This window comes from Rhinichthys klamathensis, unplaced genomic scaffold (genome assembly GCF_029890125.1).
Source record: "Rhinichthys klamathensis goyatoka isolate OS25496 unplaced genomic scaffold, OSU_Roscu_1.1 h1tg000009l_1, whole genome shotgun sequence".
Classification (NCBI taxonomy): Eukaryota; Metazoa; Chordata; class Actinopteri; order Cypriniformes; family Leuciscidae; genus Rhinichthys; species Rhinichthys klamathensis.
The window spans coordinates 5305181-5322500 of NW_026606562.1; the positions used below are offsets into that span (position 1 = coordinate 5305181).

Consider the following 17320-nt stretch of genomic DNA (forward strand, 5'->3'; position numbering starts at 1 on the left):
CTTCATTCCTGTCGACGATCCAGAGATCAAAACTGAACAAAGGCGATCAGTAAATAAAAGTAGAGCACTGCTGTGACAAGGATCATTGTGAAACAGGCTTTATCAGCATTCTGTGCGTGATGGACGAAAAAGACGAAGATATAGGTGGGTAACGTTAGATGACTTGCATATTACAGCTAACTATATTTTTGCTGTTTTGTTTTTCCTGAAGTTTTACTTGAATATTTACTGTAATATCTTCACTGTCTGAATAGCTTACAAGAAAACAAACAATTCACATCTGTAACATGTTGGCAAAACGGTAATTTTTTAAATATATATTAAGGAAAATAGGCCTATTTATTCAATAGGCTATATGCATACGACAGTTAAAGTGATTAAATGCGATGAAGTGTGCATGTAATCTTTTCTATTTATGATGACACCACATTTCGCACAATAATCTGGAAAGATTGTGTTTTGCACAACGTCAAATTAAACAGTTTTTCAACAAAAACATTCATTCAGTTTAAAGTTTGAACAAAACCTTGTCCAACGCTTTAAACATTAATAACTCACTAGCATTCACGTTGAGGATCATGTTTATAGATTTTAATGAAAAGCATATTGCTCACATACACTGATCTGAACTGTCTCAAACATTAATCGATTGAAAAAGTGAAACTTCTCAGTGTCTTTTAGTGTATAAACATCAGTGCTCTAACTGCTATATAATTCAATACACATTGTTTATATCACCAGATAACAGTTTGAGTGAAAAGTTTAACGAATTTCAGTTTTTATTTTGCTTTAGTTGTGCAGGTCCTGATATCCATGTTATCTAATTTTTGAGAATGATCCAAAGAGCATCTCATAGCCTTACTTCAGCGGAAGGAAGGGAATCTGACCTTTTGCATTGAGGAGTTCACATGTTGACTGACACCAATTTGTTTATTTGACTTGTGTGACCAAATAATGCATGAATCGTTTTATCATTTTTTATGTTATTATAAAGCAACATTCTATTCCTCCGGTTTTAAATTACGTTTAAATGTGATTTAATGAGAAATTTCCCTTTCTATAATGAGATGAAACATAAACCTCCAGTTTAACAGACAAGGCTTACATCTAGTCTCAGACTATAGTGCATAGTGTTTGAGCTGTTTTAACTGAAAGCAACTTGAACTGACAGATCTTAAAATATGTCAGTGTCATTGTTTTATTTCAAGATGCAAACCAGAAATGTTTTTATTAGACACTTTTATAAAAGCTACTAAATGTCCCAATTTAATCGAGACCTAGCCTAATCCTGGCTTAATCTAAGTCATGTCTGTGAGACCAGGCCAAAGTGTTTATAACTGTTTTTTTTTTTTTGTGTTTTTTTTTTTTTTTTTTGGAGAAGAATTCTGTGAAAATTCCCTCTGAAAAGAATTCCCTCTGGGCAGTCAAGTGGAAGGAATGTTAAGTAACATCTGTTAACAGAGATATTTGAGAGTTTGAGGATTGACACTGTTGTGAAAACAAAGAACACTTTAGCATACTTCTGAAAAGAGTTATTGAATTTAATGTTTTCGGACACTTATATATATAATGTGTAAAAAAAAAAAAAATATATATATATATATATATATATACACACACTGAACAAAATTATAAATGTAACCCTTTTTTTTGCCCTCATTTGTCATGAGCTGAACTCAAAGATCTAAGACTTTTTCTATGTACAGAAAAGGCCTATTCCTCTCAAATATTGGTCACAATTCTGTCTAAATCTGTGTTAGTGAGCACTTCTCCTTTGCCGAGATAATCCATCCACCTCACAGGTGTGGCATATCAAGAAGCTGATTACGCCCGTTTCACACATACTCCGTGTGCAGTGCGTATGCGGTGCATGTTGCGGTGCGTATGCGGTACAGGAGCAGCACGCGCTATAGTGCTTTCACATATGCTGCGTGCGTTTGCAGTGCGCAACTGATCCGCAGCTGTACCACAAACACATTTACTCACTATTTGTATTAAAAAAAATCATCAATCAAATCAAGTTATCAGCAGCAAAAGTTTTTGCCTCCAGTGCAATTCTCTTTGTAGGCCTATTCACGTTTAAAACACAATTTAAACAACGTATTATTCAATGCATTACTTTTATATAGGCCTAGATTATATATTAAGTTGCTCAAGCAAGTGGTAACATATTTAACCATGTACTTATATTAAAATCGCAAACATTTTAAATTAAAACCTAAAATTGACAAAAACAGCAGACTCATACCTTTTCTTTTGCATAATTTTAATCTGTATACAATAAATCTTGCATGTCACAATTAACTTGTTTTTCCATCTCAACGAATGAGACGAGTGTCGTTCATTATGTGGCCTTGTTGAAGTAAATTGTAGCTTTCTTTGCTTTACCCCGGTCTTAAAGTAAAAAGATGACTGTGAACAAAGTAGTATTTAGGCTAATTAAATGCATTTATGGTTACATGTTATTTAATTAAATACATTTATGGTGAGATTACTACATTTTATTGAATTAAATGCATTTATGGTGAAATTACTACATATTCAGGTCAGTCTTTGTTCATTTTGACCACGAACCGTGCGCTGTCACTTTAATTCAGCGTTTGCAGGACAGCAGAAATAGACTCGGTGCGGAAACGATCTCTGCACTGCTGTATACGCACCGCAACTGGAACGGATCTCCGGACCGCATCCGCGTGCAGTGTGAAAGCTCTAACCTGTTAACATGGGTACGGAAAAAAATACGCACCGCATACGCACTGCAAACGGAGTATGTGTGAAACAGGCGTTAGACAGCATGATTATTGCACAGGTGTGCCTTAGGCTGGCCACAATAAAAGGCCACTCTAAAAAAAAAAAAAAAAAAGGTTGTTGATTGTGGAATGTTGGTCCACTCCTCTTCAAAGGCTGTGCGAAGTTGCTGGATATTGGCAGGACCTGGAACACGCTGTCGTATACGCCGATAGGACGTAAAACGTAAACGGCCACATAGGAAACAGTATCAACTCACTATTGCACGTGAATACGTGTTTTAAAAACATATAAAACTCATTTACAGACAGAGCAAAATAATTTACTTATGTTTGTGATTCAGCTGCTGTCAGATCCAATACAGTCGGCTGCTTCATTAATCAACAAAAGTCTCTTTGCGAAATCTTCGTCACACAGTGCCTCGTTTACAAAATAAAATGCTCCGAACAAACATAATCCTCAGACATGAGCCGGGACGCCATTAAAATAAACCATCCACTCCTTCTGCATTCTGTACAGAGACACAAACCAGCTGTTTAAACTGGAAGCGCCAAAGCGAACGTTCTTCACTCTTCCATTTGTCCTGCTGTGTGTGAAGGATGTCAGAAACAGAAGACGCATCTGTATACTGTATCCAGTGTAGACAGAATCAGTGATTATAATGGTTTTATTTGCTTTGACACGACGTTCAAATCCAGTGTAGGCAAATGTTAGCCGTTAAGCAACTGAACGCCAGTGGGCGGGGCTTATGGTGCGATGATGTATAACTATTCGTCGATGTCTTGCTCTGGAGGCAGTCGTATGCAAATGTATTTGCCCATGACATCACAGATCCCTCATCATCAAAACAAGCCATTTTTGAAGCTTTGTTAAACAAAAGCTTTGTTTATATTCTGGACGTTTTAAACTATGAAACTTGCAGAATGTTTTACATATTCCACTTCTCATGTCATGACCCCTTTAAGTACATCTTTATATGTAATTTCATAATTACTTAATTATGTTGTCTTTGAAATATAGTTAAAGTGTACTGCCGAATGCATTGATAATACTAAAACACTCTTGTTTACTGATAAGTTGTGCATAATACTGCCTTTGTTATCTAGACATGAACCTTTTTTGAACTTCACTTATGACACCAAACACTAAAGTGCTTTCATGTATCGCAAGCGCAAAAATGCAGTCTGAGGACAAATTAACAGTCTGAAACTGTTAACCGCAAACGTTATCTTACAAATAAACATATCCTGTTTGCTAAATAGATCTCTGCTTCACAAAGCAGCCGCACATGTCTGTCAGTATGAGCACAATTAATCACATTCCAGCTTCTTAAAGGCAACACGAACAACTGAATTCAGACTGAAGCAATTGTTTACGTGTATTATTTCTGTTATCAGTGCATATTTTTTTTTTTGCATTGATATTATTAGGAACCAGACTGTTTGAAAGGCTTCTCAGGGTTTAAGGTTATTTTCCCTTTCGCAAGTACACGTCAAGTGCGAGTACATATCAAGAGCGAGTACACATCAAGTGTGTCAATGGAGCTGTGAACTTCACATGATTTTGAAAATCCTGTGAAGTTAAATCTGATAAGCGCTCATTGGCACAGTTGTAAACAGCTTTTTTCCATGAGGGGGTTTAGCATCACGACAGCTTTGTTTCCAGGCAGACCGTTAAAGATACACACACACATATATACACTCACCTAAAGGATTATTAGGAACACCTGTTCAATTTCTAATTAATGCAATTATCTAATCCACCAATCACATGGCAGTTGCTTCAATGCATTTAGGGGTGTGGTCCTGGTCAAGACAATCTCCTGAACTCCAAACTGAATGTCAGAATGGGAAAGAAAGGTGATTTAAGCAATTTTGAGCGTGGCATGGTTGTTGGTGCCAGACGGGCCGGTCTGAGTATTTCACAATCTGCTCAGTTACTGGGATTTTCATGCACAACCATTTCTAGGGTTTACAAAGAATGGTGTGAAAAGGGAAAAACATCCAGTATGCGGCAGTCCTGTGGGCGAAAATGCCTTGTTGATGCTTGAGGTCAGAGGAGAATGGGCCGACTGATTCAAGCTGATAGAAGAGCAACTTTGACTGAAATAACCACTCGTTACAACCGAGGTATGCAGCAAAGCATTTGTGAAGCCACAACACGCACAACCTTGAGGCGGATGGGCTACAACAGCGGAAGACCCCACCGGGTACCACTCATCTTCACTACAAATAGGAAAAAGAGGCTACAATTTGCAAGAGCTCACCAAAATTGGACAGTTGAAGACTGGAAAAATGTTGCCTGGTCTGATGAGTCTCGATTTCTGTTGAGACATTCAGATGGTAGAGTCAGAATTTGGCGTAAACAGAATGAGAACATGGATCCATCATGCCTTGTTACCACTGTGCAGGCTGGTGGTGGTGGTGTAATGGTGTGGGGGATGTTTTCTTGGCACACTTTAGGCCCCTTAGTGCCAATTGGGCATCGTTTAAATGCCACGGCCTACCTGAGCATTGTTTCTGACCATGTCCATCCCTTTATGACCACCATGTACCCATCCTCTGATGGCTACTTCCAGCAGGATAATGCACCATGTCACAAAGCTCAAATCATTTCAAATTGGTTTCTTGAACATGACAATGAGTTCACTGTACTAAAATGGCCCCCACAGTCACCAGATCTCTACCCAATAGAGCATCTTTGGGATGTGGTGGAACGGCAGCTTCGTGCCCTGGATGTGCATCCCACAAATCTCCATCAACTGCAAGATGCTATCCTATCAATATGGGCCATTTCTAAAGAATGCTTTCAGCACCTTGTTGAATCAATGCCACGTAGAATTAAGGCAGTTCTGAAGGCGAAAGGGGGTCAAACACAGTATAAGTATGGTGTTCCTAATAATCCTTTAGGTGACTGTATATATATATATATATATATACACACACACACAATTTAATTTGTATCTCGAGTGACTATTTTAACTTTGACAGCCCTATAAAGAAATTTTGTAAGCTTTTTTTTTTCTTTTAAATTTTGTATGAATCCCTTAAAGCTACACTGTGTGATTTTTACCCCCATCTAGCGGTGAAAAGGTATATGACCATCCAGTGAATATTAGTTTCTATTCCTCTCAATTCCGATTTCGTTTTAACTCCTACGGTGGCCAATGTAGTCCAAGATTAACATGGCTTCCAGTTCGACCTCGTCCATGAGTGTTCCTTCAAGTGATGAGGTTATTTTAGAAAACTATTATAATTTGCAGTAATTTAATTTGTCAGGTAACATATAGGTTATTTATATGACATTCGACACGGTGCCATCGAGTGTTAAAACGCGAAAGGCGAAGCTTGAATTAACGGGTATGTCCCTCTTTGGCTAATGTACTTTCAAGATGGAGGGGCAACATGGCGACCGACATTAGAACCCCTTACCCGTATGTATTTTCAATGGCATATTATACACTCACGAGAATACTTTATTACTTGAACAAAGTAAATATTAATATACATTAATTAGCACATATATTTTTGAAAGAACTAAGTGTTTTTAGCTAAGAATAAACTAAAAAAGTTACACAGTGTAGCTTTAAGCACCTAAGAAAATCCCTGCCATATCAAAATCATTAATCACATTTTGATGAATGTGCTTTGCTAAATTAGCATTTAAATTGTATCACAGACAGCCTGCTCCACCCATCATTCACTGCTATATTTTGAGGGCATTGTTTCTCTGGCATAGGCCCATTTCGTGGCCATTCTTCATGCTAAATCTGAAGCACAATCTCTGTTGAAGGAAACCCACTCCAGCTGATATTTATATCCACTTGTTAGCGGCATTGTTCACCAACGTAACAAGTTATTTATGTGAAGTATATATAACTCAATTCACTGATGCACTGCTGAGGGAAAGAACCCTAATGACTTAATGAACAGCTGCCAACTACTGATTGCTAAGAAATGTGTTTATGTTCTGTTGCCTAGCAACGCAACAGATTATAACAAATTATTAAACCACATTGATGATGCTCCAGGATCAACAAGAAAGATGTTCAAGGGACTTCATGGAAAATTGTGTCACTGATTTAAGGCGGTGGCTGTTTGATAGGAATGATGTTCCAGGGCCAATGAGGGATGTTGATACAGGAACATGTTGCTCTTTGATAAATGAGAAATATCAGGCAGTCTCTCTGTCTTCTGCAGACACCTTTGACCCCAGTCTTCCCGAGGAGGGTCCGTCTGCTCCGCCCCCAGGCTGGCTGGACAGTGTCTCGGGATACGAAGAGCACAGCGGCGGAGGTGAACGAGCTTCATGTGTATCACTCGTGTCGTGCATTACAGATAGACTGATAACAACAGTCCAATAACAGCCCTAAACAGAATTTATTGAAAATAAATTTGATCACCATAATATAATGCCATTAACAATAATAACAACATATATTATTATTATTAAGATACTATTTTTTAATAATAAATTATATACACTATAATATAATAACATTTTTATTATTGCTAATACTATTATTATTATACACTAATATATGCACTAAGACACTACAATGATAATAATTTATTATTATTAAGACATTATTAAAATGTAGTATAATAACAACATTTTATTATTGTTATTATTATCCAGTAATACAATATGGAAGTATAATAATATAAATAAGACACTTATTATAATAATACATTATAATATGCATTTACACATTATAATAACAACAATAACAACCATATTTTCTATTACTCAGATTATTAAGATACTATTATAATAATGCACCATTATATACCCTATGGCATAATAATAATAATTATTATTTTTATAAAAATATTACTATCAAGACTCTTTTGTTATAATAATACACTATTAAATACACTAAGGCACCATACTATACATTTTATTATTATTATGACATTATTGTTATAATAAACTATTATATACATTAAAGCACATTAACAATAATATTTTATTATTATTAATATTATTAAGACACTATTATACATGATTAATATCTAATAACTATACAAATAATATTAAAATATAATGAATATGTTTTTTATTGTTGTATTATGATCATTGTTGCTTGAAAATGCTAAAATGAATAAAGATTGCTTTTACATATTGGATGCTTTAAAAAAATTTATTGGTATTGGTCATAAAAACATAATATTGGTCGATCTTTAACATATAACAACAAATCCTGCATGTCGTATATATGACCTAATATCATAGTTATATCTTGAATGCTTAAGTTATATTCAACTTTTATTTTTGTTTGTGTGCTTGATCGTAGACTGTACAGATCAAATCTGTCCTCCTCCACCAGACTTTGCCCCTAAGCCTGAAAATGACAAGAATGCCTCTGTCCCAAATGTCATGTAGGTACAATATGTATTTTCTGTGTGCAATGTCATTTTTTGTAGGATGTTATGAATACAAAAACATACAGTATATATTCAAAATTTGCCATAACGTTATTATTTTGCATATAGATCTGTGTATGTATTTGCACACTGACAGGGTTCCCACTGTCTCGGAGGATGTAGCGAGAGACGCTCTACTTCAGTTTGTGGGTAAAAAATGGACATACAGCAGCAAACCTGCCAAAAATCTGATATTCAAAGAGCTGAAGCCCTTTACAGTTTACCGTGTAAATCTCTTCACGATATTATCCAGTCTAGATGTGGAATGATTCCTATATTATTATTACATATCATAATAGTTATATGATTGTGCCATTTGTCCCTTGTCTTTTCAGTACCGCTTGGAAACATTTACCGAGTCCAGATCAAGTGCTTGGGGATCGGAGCCGCACACAGGTGCCTGATGAAACCAATACAATTAAACAAATGATAAAAATGCCTGTATCAAATTAATATTTTTTTCTCAGGTCAGTGTGTGGATGGGCCTCCGAACGGAGTGAGTCCTCCACCGTGGCTCATCCAGGTGTCTTACCCACCCAAATTCACTGAAGCCGTTCAAAAAGTCAGGGTCCCACACTCTTCATTCATAAAGGTATGTCTTTAAGGTGTGCCTATTATGTTTATTTTTATTTTTTAATAGATATTGCCTTTCATGCGGTGTGTAATATAGCTGTTTATTAACTCTTTCCCCACCAGCGTTTTTTTTTTAAAACAGACTGGGCCATCTGACCAATCAGAGCAGAGTAAACCAATCACAACAGACTGAGCCATCTGACCAATCAGAGCAGAGTAAACCAATCACAACAGACTGAGCCATCTGACCAATCAGAGCAGAGTAAACCAATCACAACAGACTGAGCCATCTGACCAATCAGAGCAGAGTAGACCAATCACAACAGACTGAGCCATCTGACCAATCAGAGCAGAGTAGACCAATCACAACAGACTGGGTTATCTGACCAATCAGAGCAGAGTAAACAAATCACAACAGACTGGGTTATCTGACCAATCAAAGCACAGTAGACCAATCACAACAGACTGAGCCATCTGACCAATCAGAGCAGAGTAAACCAATCACAACAGACTGGGTTATCTGACCAATCAGAGCAGAGTAGACCAATCACAACAGACTGGGTTATCTGACCAATCAGAGTAGAGTAGACCAATCACAACAGACTCGGCCATCTGACCAATCAGAGCAGAGTAAACCAATCACAACAGACTCGGCCATCTGACCAATCAGAGCAGAGTAGACCAATCACAACAGACTCGGCCATCTGACCAATCAGAGCAGAGTAGACCAATCACAACAGACTGAGCCATCTGACCAATCAGAGCAGAGTAAACCAATCACAACAGACTGGGTCATCTGACCAATCAGAGCAGAGTAGACCAATCACAACAGACTCGGCCATCTGAGCAATCAGAGCAGAGTAAACCAATGACAACAGACTGGGCCATCTGACCAATCAGAGCAGAGTAAACCAATCACAACAGACTGGGTTATCTGACCAATCAGAGCAGAGTAGACCAATCACAACAGACTGGGCCATCTGACCAATCAGAGCACAGTAGACCAATCACAACAGACTGAGCCATCTGACCAATCAGAGCAGAGTAGACCAATCACAACAGACTGGGTTATCTGACCAATCAGAGCAGAGTAGACCAATCACAACAGACTGAGCCATCTGACCAATCAGAGCAGAGTAGACCAATCACAACAGACTGAGCCATCTGACCAATCAGAGCAGAGTAGACCAATCACAACAGACTGGGTCATCTGACCAATCAGAGCAGAGTAGACCAATCACAACAGACTGAGCCATCTGACCAATCAGAGCAGAGTAGACCAATCACAACAGACTGAGCCATCTGACCAATCAGAGCAGAGTAGACCAATCACAACAGACTGGGTCATCTGACCAATCAGAGCAGAGTAGACCAATCACAACAGACTGAGCCATCTGACCAATCAGAGCAGAGTAGACCAATCACAACAGACTGGGCCATCTGACCAATCAGAGCAGAGTAGACCAATCACAACAGACTGGGCCATCTGACCAATCAGAGCAGAGTAGACCAATCACAACAGACTGGGCCATCTGACCAATCAGAGCAGAGTAGACCAATCACAACAGACTGGGCCATCTGACCAATCAGAGCAGAGTAGACCAATCACAACAGACTGGGCCATCTGACCAATCAGAGCAGAGTAGACCAATTACAACAGACTGGGCCATCTGACCAATCAGAGCAGAGTAGACCAATCACAACAGACTGGGCCATCTGACCCAATCAGAGCAGATAAAGGCTCTCAGAAAGGAGGGTTTTAGAGAGACGGGATCCTGTATCAAACCGTTTCAGACACTGAGAAAAGAGGTGATGCTGCAATGTATATTATTAGAAAAGTAAAGTTATTTTGACCTTGGATACATGTAAACTTTTCGTAGAATACCTCCAAAACAAAATTAGGAAACATTAAAATAGCATTATAGGGGCACTTTAAACTATCTATATTCATATAAATTTAATGTACCATCAAAACCAGCTCAAAATAAAAACTATTGTACCTAATTTGCATTTTACTCTAAATTTATCACCATAAGTCAGACTTTTATATGTGTTTTGTTGCCTGTTGGATTTTATTAGTGCATTGTCTTTGCAGCCTTGCCACCGCTGTCATGGTAACGGCAAAGTGAGGTGTACACACTGTCGTGGACGAGGACTGGTACGTGGATGTTTAATTATCATTATCACATATCTGCCAAAGCTTTATTAAACTGACTGTTTTCTGAATAACAAATTCAGACTCGCTGTATGTTCTGTCACGGCACTGGTCACAGTCGCAACCGACGCTGCACAACCTGCCACGGAAGGGGAAAGAAAAGGTCATCTGAGACACATTCATACTCTAATGTGTGTTATATCCTCATATAAAAATAAAAACAAATATCTCAATCCCTTCTTTCAGGTGTGTGGCTTGTCATGGAAAGGGTGACAAAGGCTGTCTCACGTGTAACGGCTACAGAAACCTTGTGCATTTCATACAGCTCACTGTTACATGGTAAAAAAACAAAACATTTTTGTGGGTTTTGAAAGTGTGACGCAAGCTACATGTGAACTGTTACACAATCTGTGGTAAACGCATCACACCGATACTAGGTTTTATGATCTCAGTTCCTGTTTTAGTTCCTGTTTTGGTTTACACAATAATCGGGCTTGTTCATTTTTTATTTTATGTGGTTATCTGCGTATAACTTCACACTGTTTCACAGGAAGAACCAGGTATTTGAGTTTATACCTGACCGGGTGCCTGAATTGCCGCTGAAGAAGTTTGAGAAGGTGTCTGGGGAAGCGTTCTTCGTAGATGAAAGCCTCCTGGTATATATTGATTAATTTATCGTTCATTGTGATGCAGATATTTCAACACTTATTTAGATGTTTAGTCAGATATTTAACCTTCAAGTTCTCAGACCTCGAGGCTCATGTTACCTAATCAAGTTCATGACTTTCTGTAATGTTTTGAGACTTTCCGTGATGTTATAATACGCTTCGACCGGCCTCCGTGATAATTTTACTTGAGTTTACATGTAAAACATGAATTAATTAAATTAATTTTCACATGATGATGTTATCTGACAAGTATATACTTTTCTAGCGTTTTTGTCTGATATTAAGTTGTCTTCCCTCATGTCGCTGTGGTAAAACCAATTGGGTTAAAGCTTCAGTAATACTGTATGCAAACGCTAATGCCCGTGATAGCGCCCCTGAAGGTGATGCTGGGATTGCAACACAAATGTGTTGGAATGGAGCATGTGCAATCAAGTTTGCGTTGCTACAAGTATTTGTGCTTACATATTTTCAAGTATCTTTTATTAGATCAGAGGATCTAATTAAAATCATTTTCAAGCAAAATAAGATGGAAAATAATTCAGAGCAGAGTAGACCAATCACAACAGACTGGGCCAACTGACCAATCACAGCAGAGTAAACCAATCACAACAGACTGGGCCAACTGACCAATCAGAGCAGAGTAGACCAATCACAACAGTCTGGGCCATCTGACCAATCAGAGCAGAGTAGACCAATCACAACAGACTGAGCCATCTGACCAATCAGAGCAGAGTAGACCAGTTACAACAGACTGGGCCAACTGACCAATCAGAGCAGAGTAGACCAATCACAACAGACTGGGCCATCTGACCAATCACAATAGAGTAGACCAATCACAACAGACTGGGCCATCTGACCAATCAGAGCAGAGTAGACCAATCACAACAGACTGGGCTATCTGACCAATCACAGCAGAGTAGACCAATTACAACAGACTGGGCCATCTGACCAATCAGAGCAGAGTAGACCAATCACAACAGAGTAGACCAATCACAACAGACTGGGCCATCTGACCAATCAGAGCAGAGTAGACCAATCACAACAGACTGGGCCATCTGACCAATCAGAGCAGAGTAGACCAATCACAACAGACTGGGCCATCTGACCAATCAGAGCAGAGTAGACCAATCACAACAGACTGGGCCATCTGACTAATCAGAGCAGAGTAGACCAATCACAACAGAGCCATCTTTTCAAACTTATTTGTGCTTAGTTATTTCTAAATACCTTTTATCAGGTCAGACCGTCAGAGGATCTTATAAAACCATTCTCAAGCAAAATAAGATGTAAAATAATTTAGAAATTAGGTTATCATTTGGCTATTTAAATATGGACATGAGGGTTAAAGTTGTAATATAGAACAACATAGAATGTTAAAAAAATGTGCTTACATCCTGTCTAATCATGTTTGATCTAATATATTAACATAACTGCGTTTTAAAAATATATATCATACACTAGCACGTGCACAGATGTGTATAGGATATATATAAAAAGCGCAATGCATGTTTGCAGGTTTATCCGATAGAGGGCTTCCCTGACCAGGACATCTGTGACGCCTCAAAAACATCCATCCAGAACCACCTGCTAAAATATTCCGCTGTGAGCCGCATCCTGCAGCAGGTGAGCAGAAACCTGCTGAAATATGGTATTATCAATGAACGTAATTATCAAATAATAGGCTAAAAATCGCGTGTCTGGTGGTGAATAGCATTTGCAGTGGTTATAAGAGAATGCAACGGCAAATTTGACCTCTAGGTGGCAGCACTGCCTTGAACAACTAATCACTTATAACGTATATGTAGGCCTGAGTTTAACCCTTAATTGTCTTCCATTTATGTGAAAATATTAGCAAGTTAATATCTCAAATGTAATATTCTTTGTACAGTTACATTCCCTGGCTCTTTCTCTTACAGCGTCAGTCGATCGAGCTGGTTCCTCTCACTCATGTATATTACGCCTACAGTGGGAAAGACTACGATTACTTTGTTTTTGGGAGAGAAAACAAAGTTCACATTACAAAATACCCCACTTCCTGCTGCATTTTGTAGAAACTCTCTTTGCTTTGTGTCTTGTCCAAAATCATTTTACAGTAGTTTTTCATAACATGTAAATTACACAATATACAGTAGGCTATATAAACTATTTATATTTTAGTATATTGATTAACTGAAAAATTATTAAATGCTTAGTGGCCTATGAAGGTATATATCTCTTCGTTCATATAAGCATATTACAGCATGTTTTTTTTAAAACCTGTTTCATATATATATATATAATTAAAATTATTTTTGAGTACAATTATTGTGACTTTATTTTTGTCATAAAAAAGTGCAGAAAAGTGCAAAAAAAATAGATTTTCTTTAAAAAAAATGATATTTTGTCATATAATTTGATTATATTTCTCAGATTATGTTTATTTCTGAAAGTCAGTTCCTGTATAGAGGGATTTTGATAAGGGAAAAAATATTAGATATTTCCCAGGAAAAATATACAGTTTATCCTAATAAATAAAGCCTTTTTTTAAGATTTACGCATTTCAATTGCGTAGTAAAATTCCTTCCAATTGAATTGAATAACCCTATTATTATTCATGTTATGAAATAAGAATTTTAAATAAGAGAAAAATAGAGCTTAATAAAATAGTTTGTATAAATCTTAATGGAACAAGGGAATGGACCATTTATGCGATTCGCATTCAGTTCATTAAAGTTTATTTTTTATTTTTTTTATGAATGTGACTCACAAACTAAATGGTCCATTCCCTTATTCCATTAATATTGGAACTAATATTGAATATTCAATTAATTCCGAAAATATTTTATTAAGCTCTAGTTTTTTTTTTTTTTTTTACTCATTTCAATTTCTTAATTCATAATATGTAAGGATTATTCAATTCAATTTGATGGAATTTTACTGTACACTTTTTTTTAAGAGGCTTAGGTCTGGTTTCACAGAAGGCAGCAAGGATTAGGCCTTAGTTCAAGGACATTAATAGCTTTTATAAACGCGCCTTAGAAAAAAACATTACTGGTGTGCATCCTGAGACAAAACAATGACCCTGACATATTTCAAGATCTGTCAGTGCAAGTTTCTTTCAGTTAAAACAGCTCAAACATGCTTTTTAGCCTAAGACTAGGCGTCAGCCTTGTCTGCGAAATGTTTTTTATTTTTTGTGTGTATTTGGGGTAAGTTGTCACCGTGGAAACCTCTGTTAGAGAACACACACTTGTGTTATCGAGCTTTTTAACTTACATTTTATAGACTACTGGGATATGTGACAACTAACCCCGGTGCTTATTACATTAGTGGCTTTTATAGGACACTTAATGTTCCGATCAAACGGAGACTCTACTGTCCTTCGGAAGTTGGCGGATATACACACCTGCACTCATGTAGCGCGTGATCAGCACACTGGACGGATATGACAGGTTTGGAGAGGATCGCGTGCAGGAGGAGGAGGAGTGTCTCGTGCGCTCCTGGCGCGCGCTGCTGCTCGCTTGTTTATAGTGAAGGAGGTGCGGACAGCACGCGCGAGCATCTTCACAAGACTCACATCACTGACATTACACCAGAAAAGTGGAATAAAAGCGTCAAGAACGAGGGGAAATAACACTCGGTAGGTTTTTAAATGTTGTTTTTGGCTATTTCGACAACTTTAAATAACCACGGATGGTGTAAGGTGATAATACCATGATACTTTGATGAATTACTAATTTACCATACTCATATTATTTACATACTTTTTTGGAGTTCTTCAAATTATACCATGTTTTTGTTTTACTACGGTACTTTTGGCAATACCGGGGTACATTTGGCACATTTTTTTTAAGTGAAGCCTTCAAGTTTGATATTTTATTTGTTTGTTGACATACGTAAGTAATAATGGGGATTTTACAGAGGGTATGGTTTTAAAGTCTGGTTTGTATGTATATAGGCCTACATTGTATATGTTTTACCTGAGAGTTTCTGAGAACGCAAACTGAAGTATCTGTTGAACTGAAGATGTATGATTAATGGAGGACTTTTGAAACGTTTTATTAAAGGGACAGTGCACCCAAAAATGTCAATTCTGTCATTATTTACTCACCAGACATTCTTCAAAATATCTTCTTTTGTGTTCAGCAGAAATTCCTACAAGCTTGGAACAACTTGAGGGTGAGTAAATGATGACAGAAGTTTCATTTATACACTGTAAAAGACCAAATTTTTGGTCTTACATTTTTTAAGTACAATCAACTTGGATGTTTAAGTCATTTCAACTTAAATTACATTAAACTGACTTAAAAAAAATGAGTTGAATCTTGTATAACTTGTAAAAAAAAGTTGAAAATTGCTTAACTTATGATGAGTTAAAGCAATGTAAAAACATAAGTTGTCATAACTTATTGGTGCTTTTTTACAGCGATGAACTTCCCTTTAACAGAAATGTAAAATAATTTCATAACAAAAAAGAAGTGTCAACCTGTTATTGCTGTGTCTGAGTTGATCAAACATCAGAGCTTGAGGCTTAATCATTTAATACCTCAAAACAATTCTGATATCAAATACCCTGTTTTTACAGTATGTACAGTGTATAGCCTCACACAACTTCACTGGACAGGACAGGATGTGCATTGAATGAATTTAAAGGTTTGGACGTCAGTGATGTTCATTGTCCCCTGATTCTTTCCTTTTCCTGTTTGCTGTATGGTGTGTATATTGTGCTACTCTGATTTGTTTGTTTCCGTCCTTGTAAATTTCCTCCCATAGGAATATTCTAAAATGATCTCGAATCATTGTGATTCATTTGATCAAAAATATTTATTGACATGGGTGTAGCACTTTAGATTTGTTTTAAATATAAAACTACACATTTACATAAATAAAAAAATAAAAAAAAAAAAAAAAAAAAATATTACGAGGAGGAAAAAAAAACAGAGCAATCCATGGACGACCAATCAGAATCAAGTATTCCAGAAAGCTGTGAATTCCCATAAGACCAGGTCAGCAAGTGACCGTATAAAATGTATACAAGTTTTGTGAAGTCGCCGGATCCTTTGATTTGAAGACGGATGGGTTTCATTATTGGGATCTGTTGTGATAGTGGCTGTAAGGTCTTGTTTCACACCCACTCTGAGCACTTGAAAGGCAGAGGAGAAGCTGACAGATTGACTGTGATGTGAGTCCTCACGTAGAGCCGCATGAGGAAAGCCAGGCGGGGACTGCGAGACCCTTATCTGTGCAGGCCAGCACTGCTGCCTCGCGGGACACGGCTATTGTTGTTTTATCTGGGGTGAGCTTTGTTCTGCTGGTAACAATAGCTCAGCTCCCTGGGACTGCAGTCTACATTATGATTGTTCAGTCAGTACACTTGAAGTGACTTTCAGCACACACTGTTACTTTGCCTCTAACCGTGCTTTGATTTACCAGTCAAAATAAACCTACACTTTCTTTATTATCGCTATATTTATTCATTATTTTGTATTTTTTAGCATAATCTTGCAATGCTTTTTCAACAGTATTGAAGGACACTTTAATGTCCTTAATTTATTATTAATTTTAAATGATTAATTTCACTAAAATATATTTTTAATCATATTAAGAGATTTTTGAGATTATTTTAATTTAACTAACGATATATACATATTTTAATTAGGGCTGTCAAACGATTAATCGCGATTAATCGCATCCAAAATAAAAGTTTGTGTTTACATAATGTGTGTGTACTGTGTATAATTATTTTTAATACATAAATACATGCATGTGTA

At 37.1% G+C, this 17320-nt stretch overlaps 2 protein-coding genes across 5 annotated transcripts in view; both read left to right on the top strand.

Moving 5' to 3' along the window:
* Positions 1-65: 65 nt before the first annotated feature.
* On the top strand, positions 66-13722 carry ssuh2.1 (ssu-2 homolog, tandem duplicate 1). Of its 2 annotated transcripts, none has more exons than XM_056260625.1 (12): positions 66-144; positions 6948-7043; positions 8045-8129; positions 8272-8401; positions 8510-8570; positions 8642-8766; positions 10843-10905; positions 10986-11065; positions 11149-11241; positions 11453-11558; positions 13086-13193; positions 13487-13722. In XM_056260625.1, exons 1-12 carry the CDS (start codon positions 120-122, stop codon positions 13619-13621), a joined length of 1107 nt encoding a protein of 368 aa, XP_056116600.1. In that variant the 5' UTR covers positions 66-119; the 3' UTR covers positions 13622-13722. The 2 variants fall into 2 exon arrangements, with proteins under 2 accessions (XP_056116600.1, XP_056116601.1); XM_056260626.1 differs by having other exon boundaries at positions 8054-8129.
* Positions 13723-14968: 1246 nt separating this feature from the next.
* Positions 14969-17320, top strand: part of si:dkey-49n23.1 (semaphorin-3D) — a 67383-nt gene continuing 65031 nt past the window's right edge. Inside the window, exons 1-2 of one of the 3 annotated variants that reach the window (XM_056260622.1) lie at positions 14969-15189; positions 15696-15728. The gene's annotated coding sequence lies outside the window, so the exon portion shown is untranslated. The remainder of the gene's footprint in view (positions 15190-15695; positions 15729-17320) is intronic. The other 2 variants (XM_056260623.1, XM_056260621.1) reach the window with 2 other exon arrangements.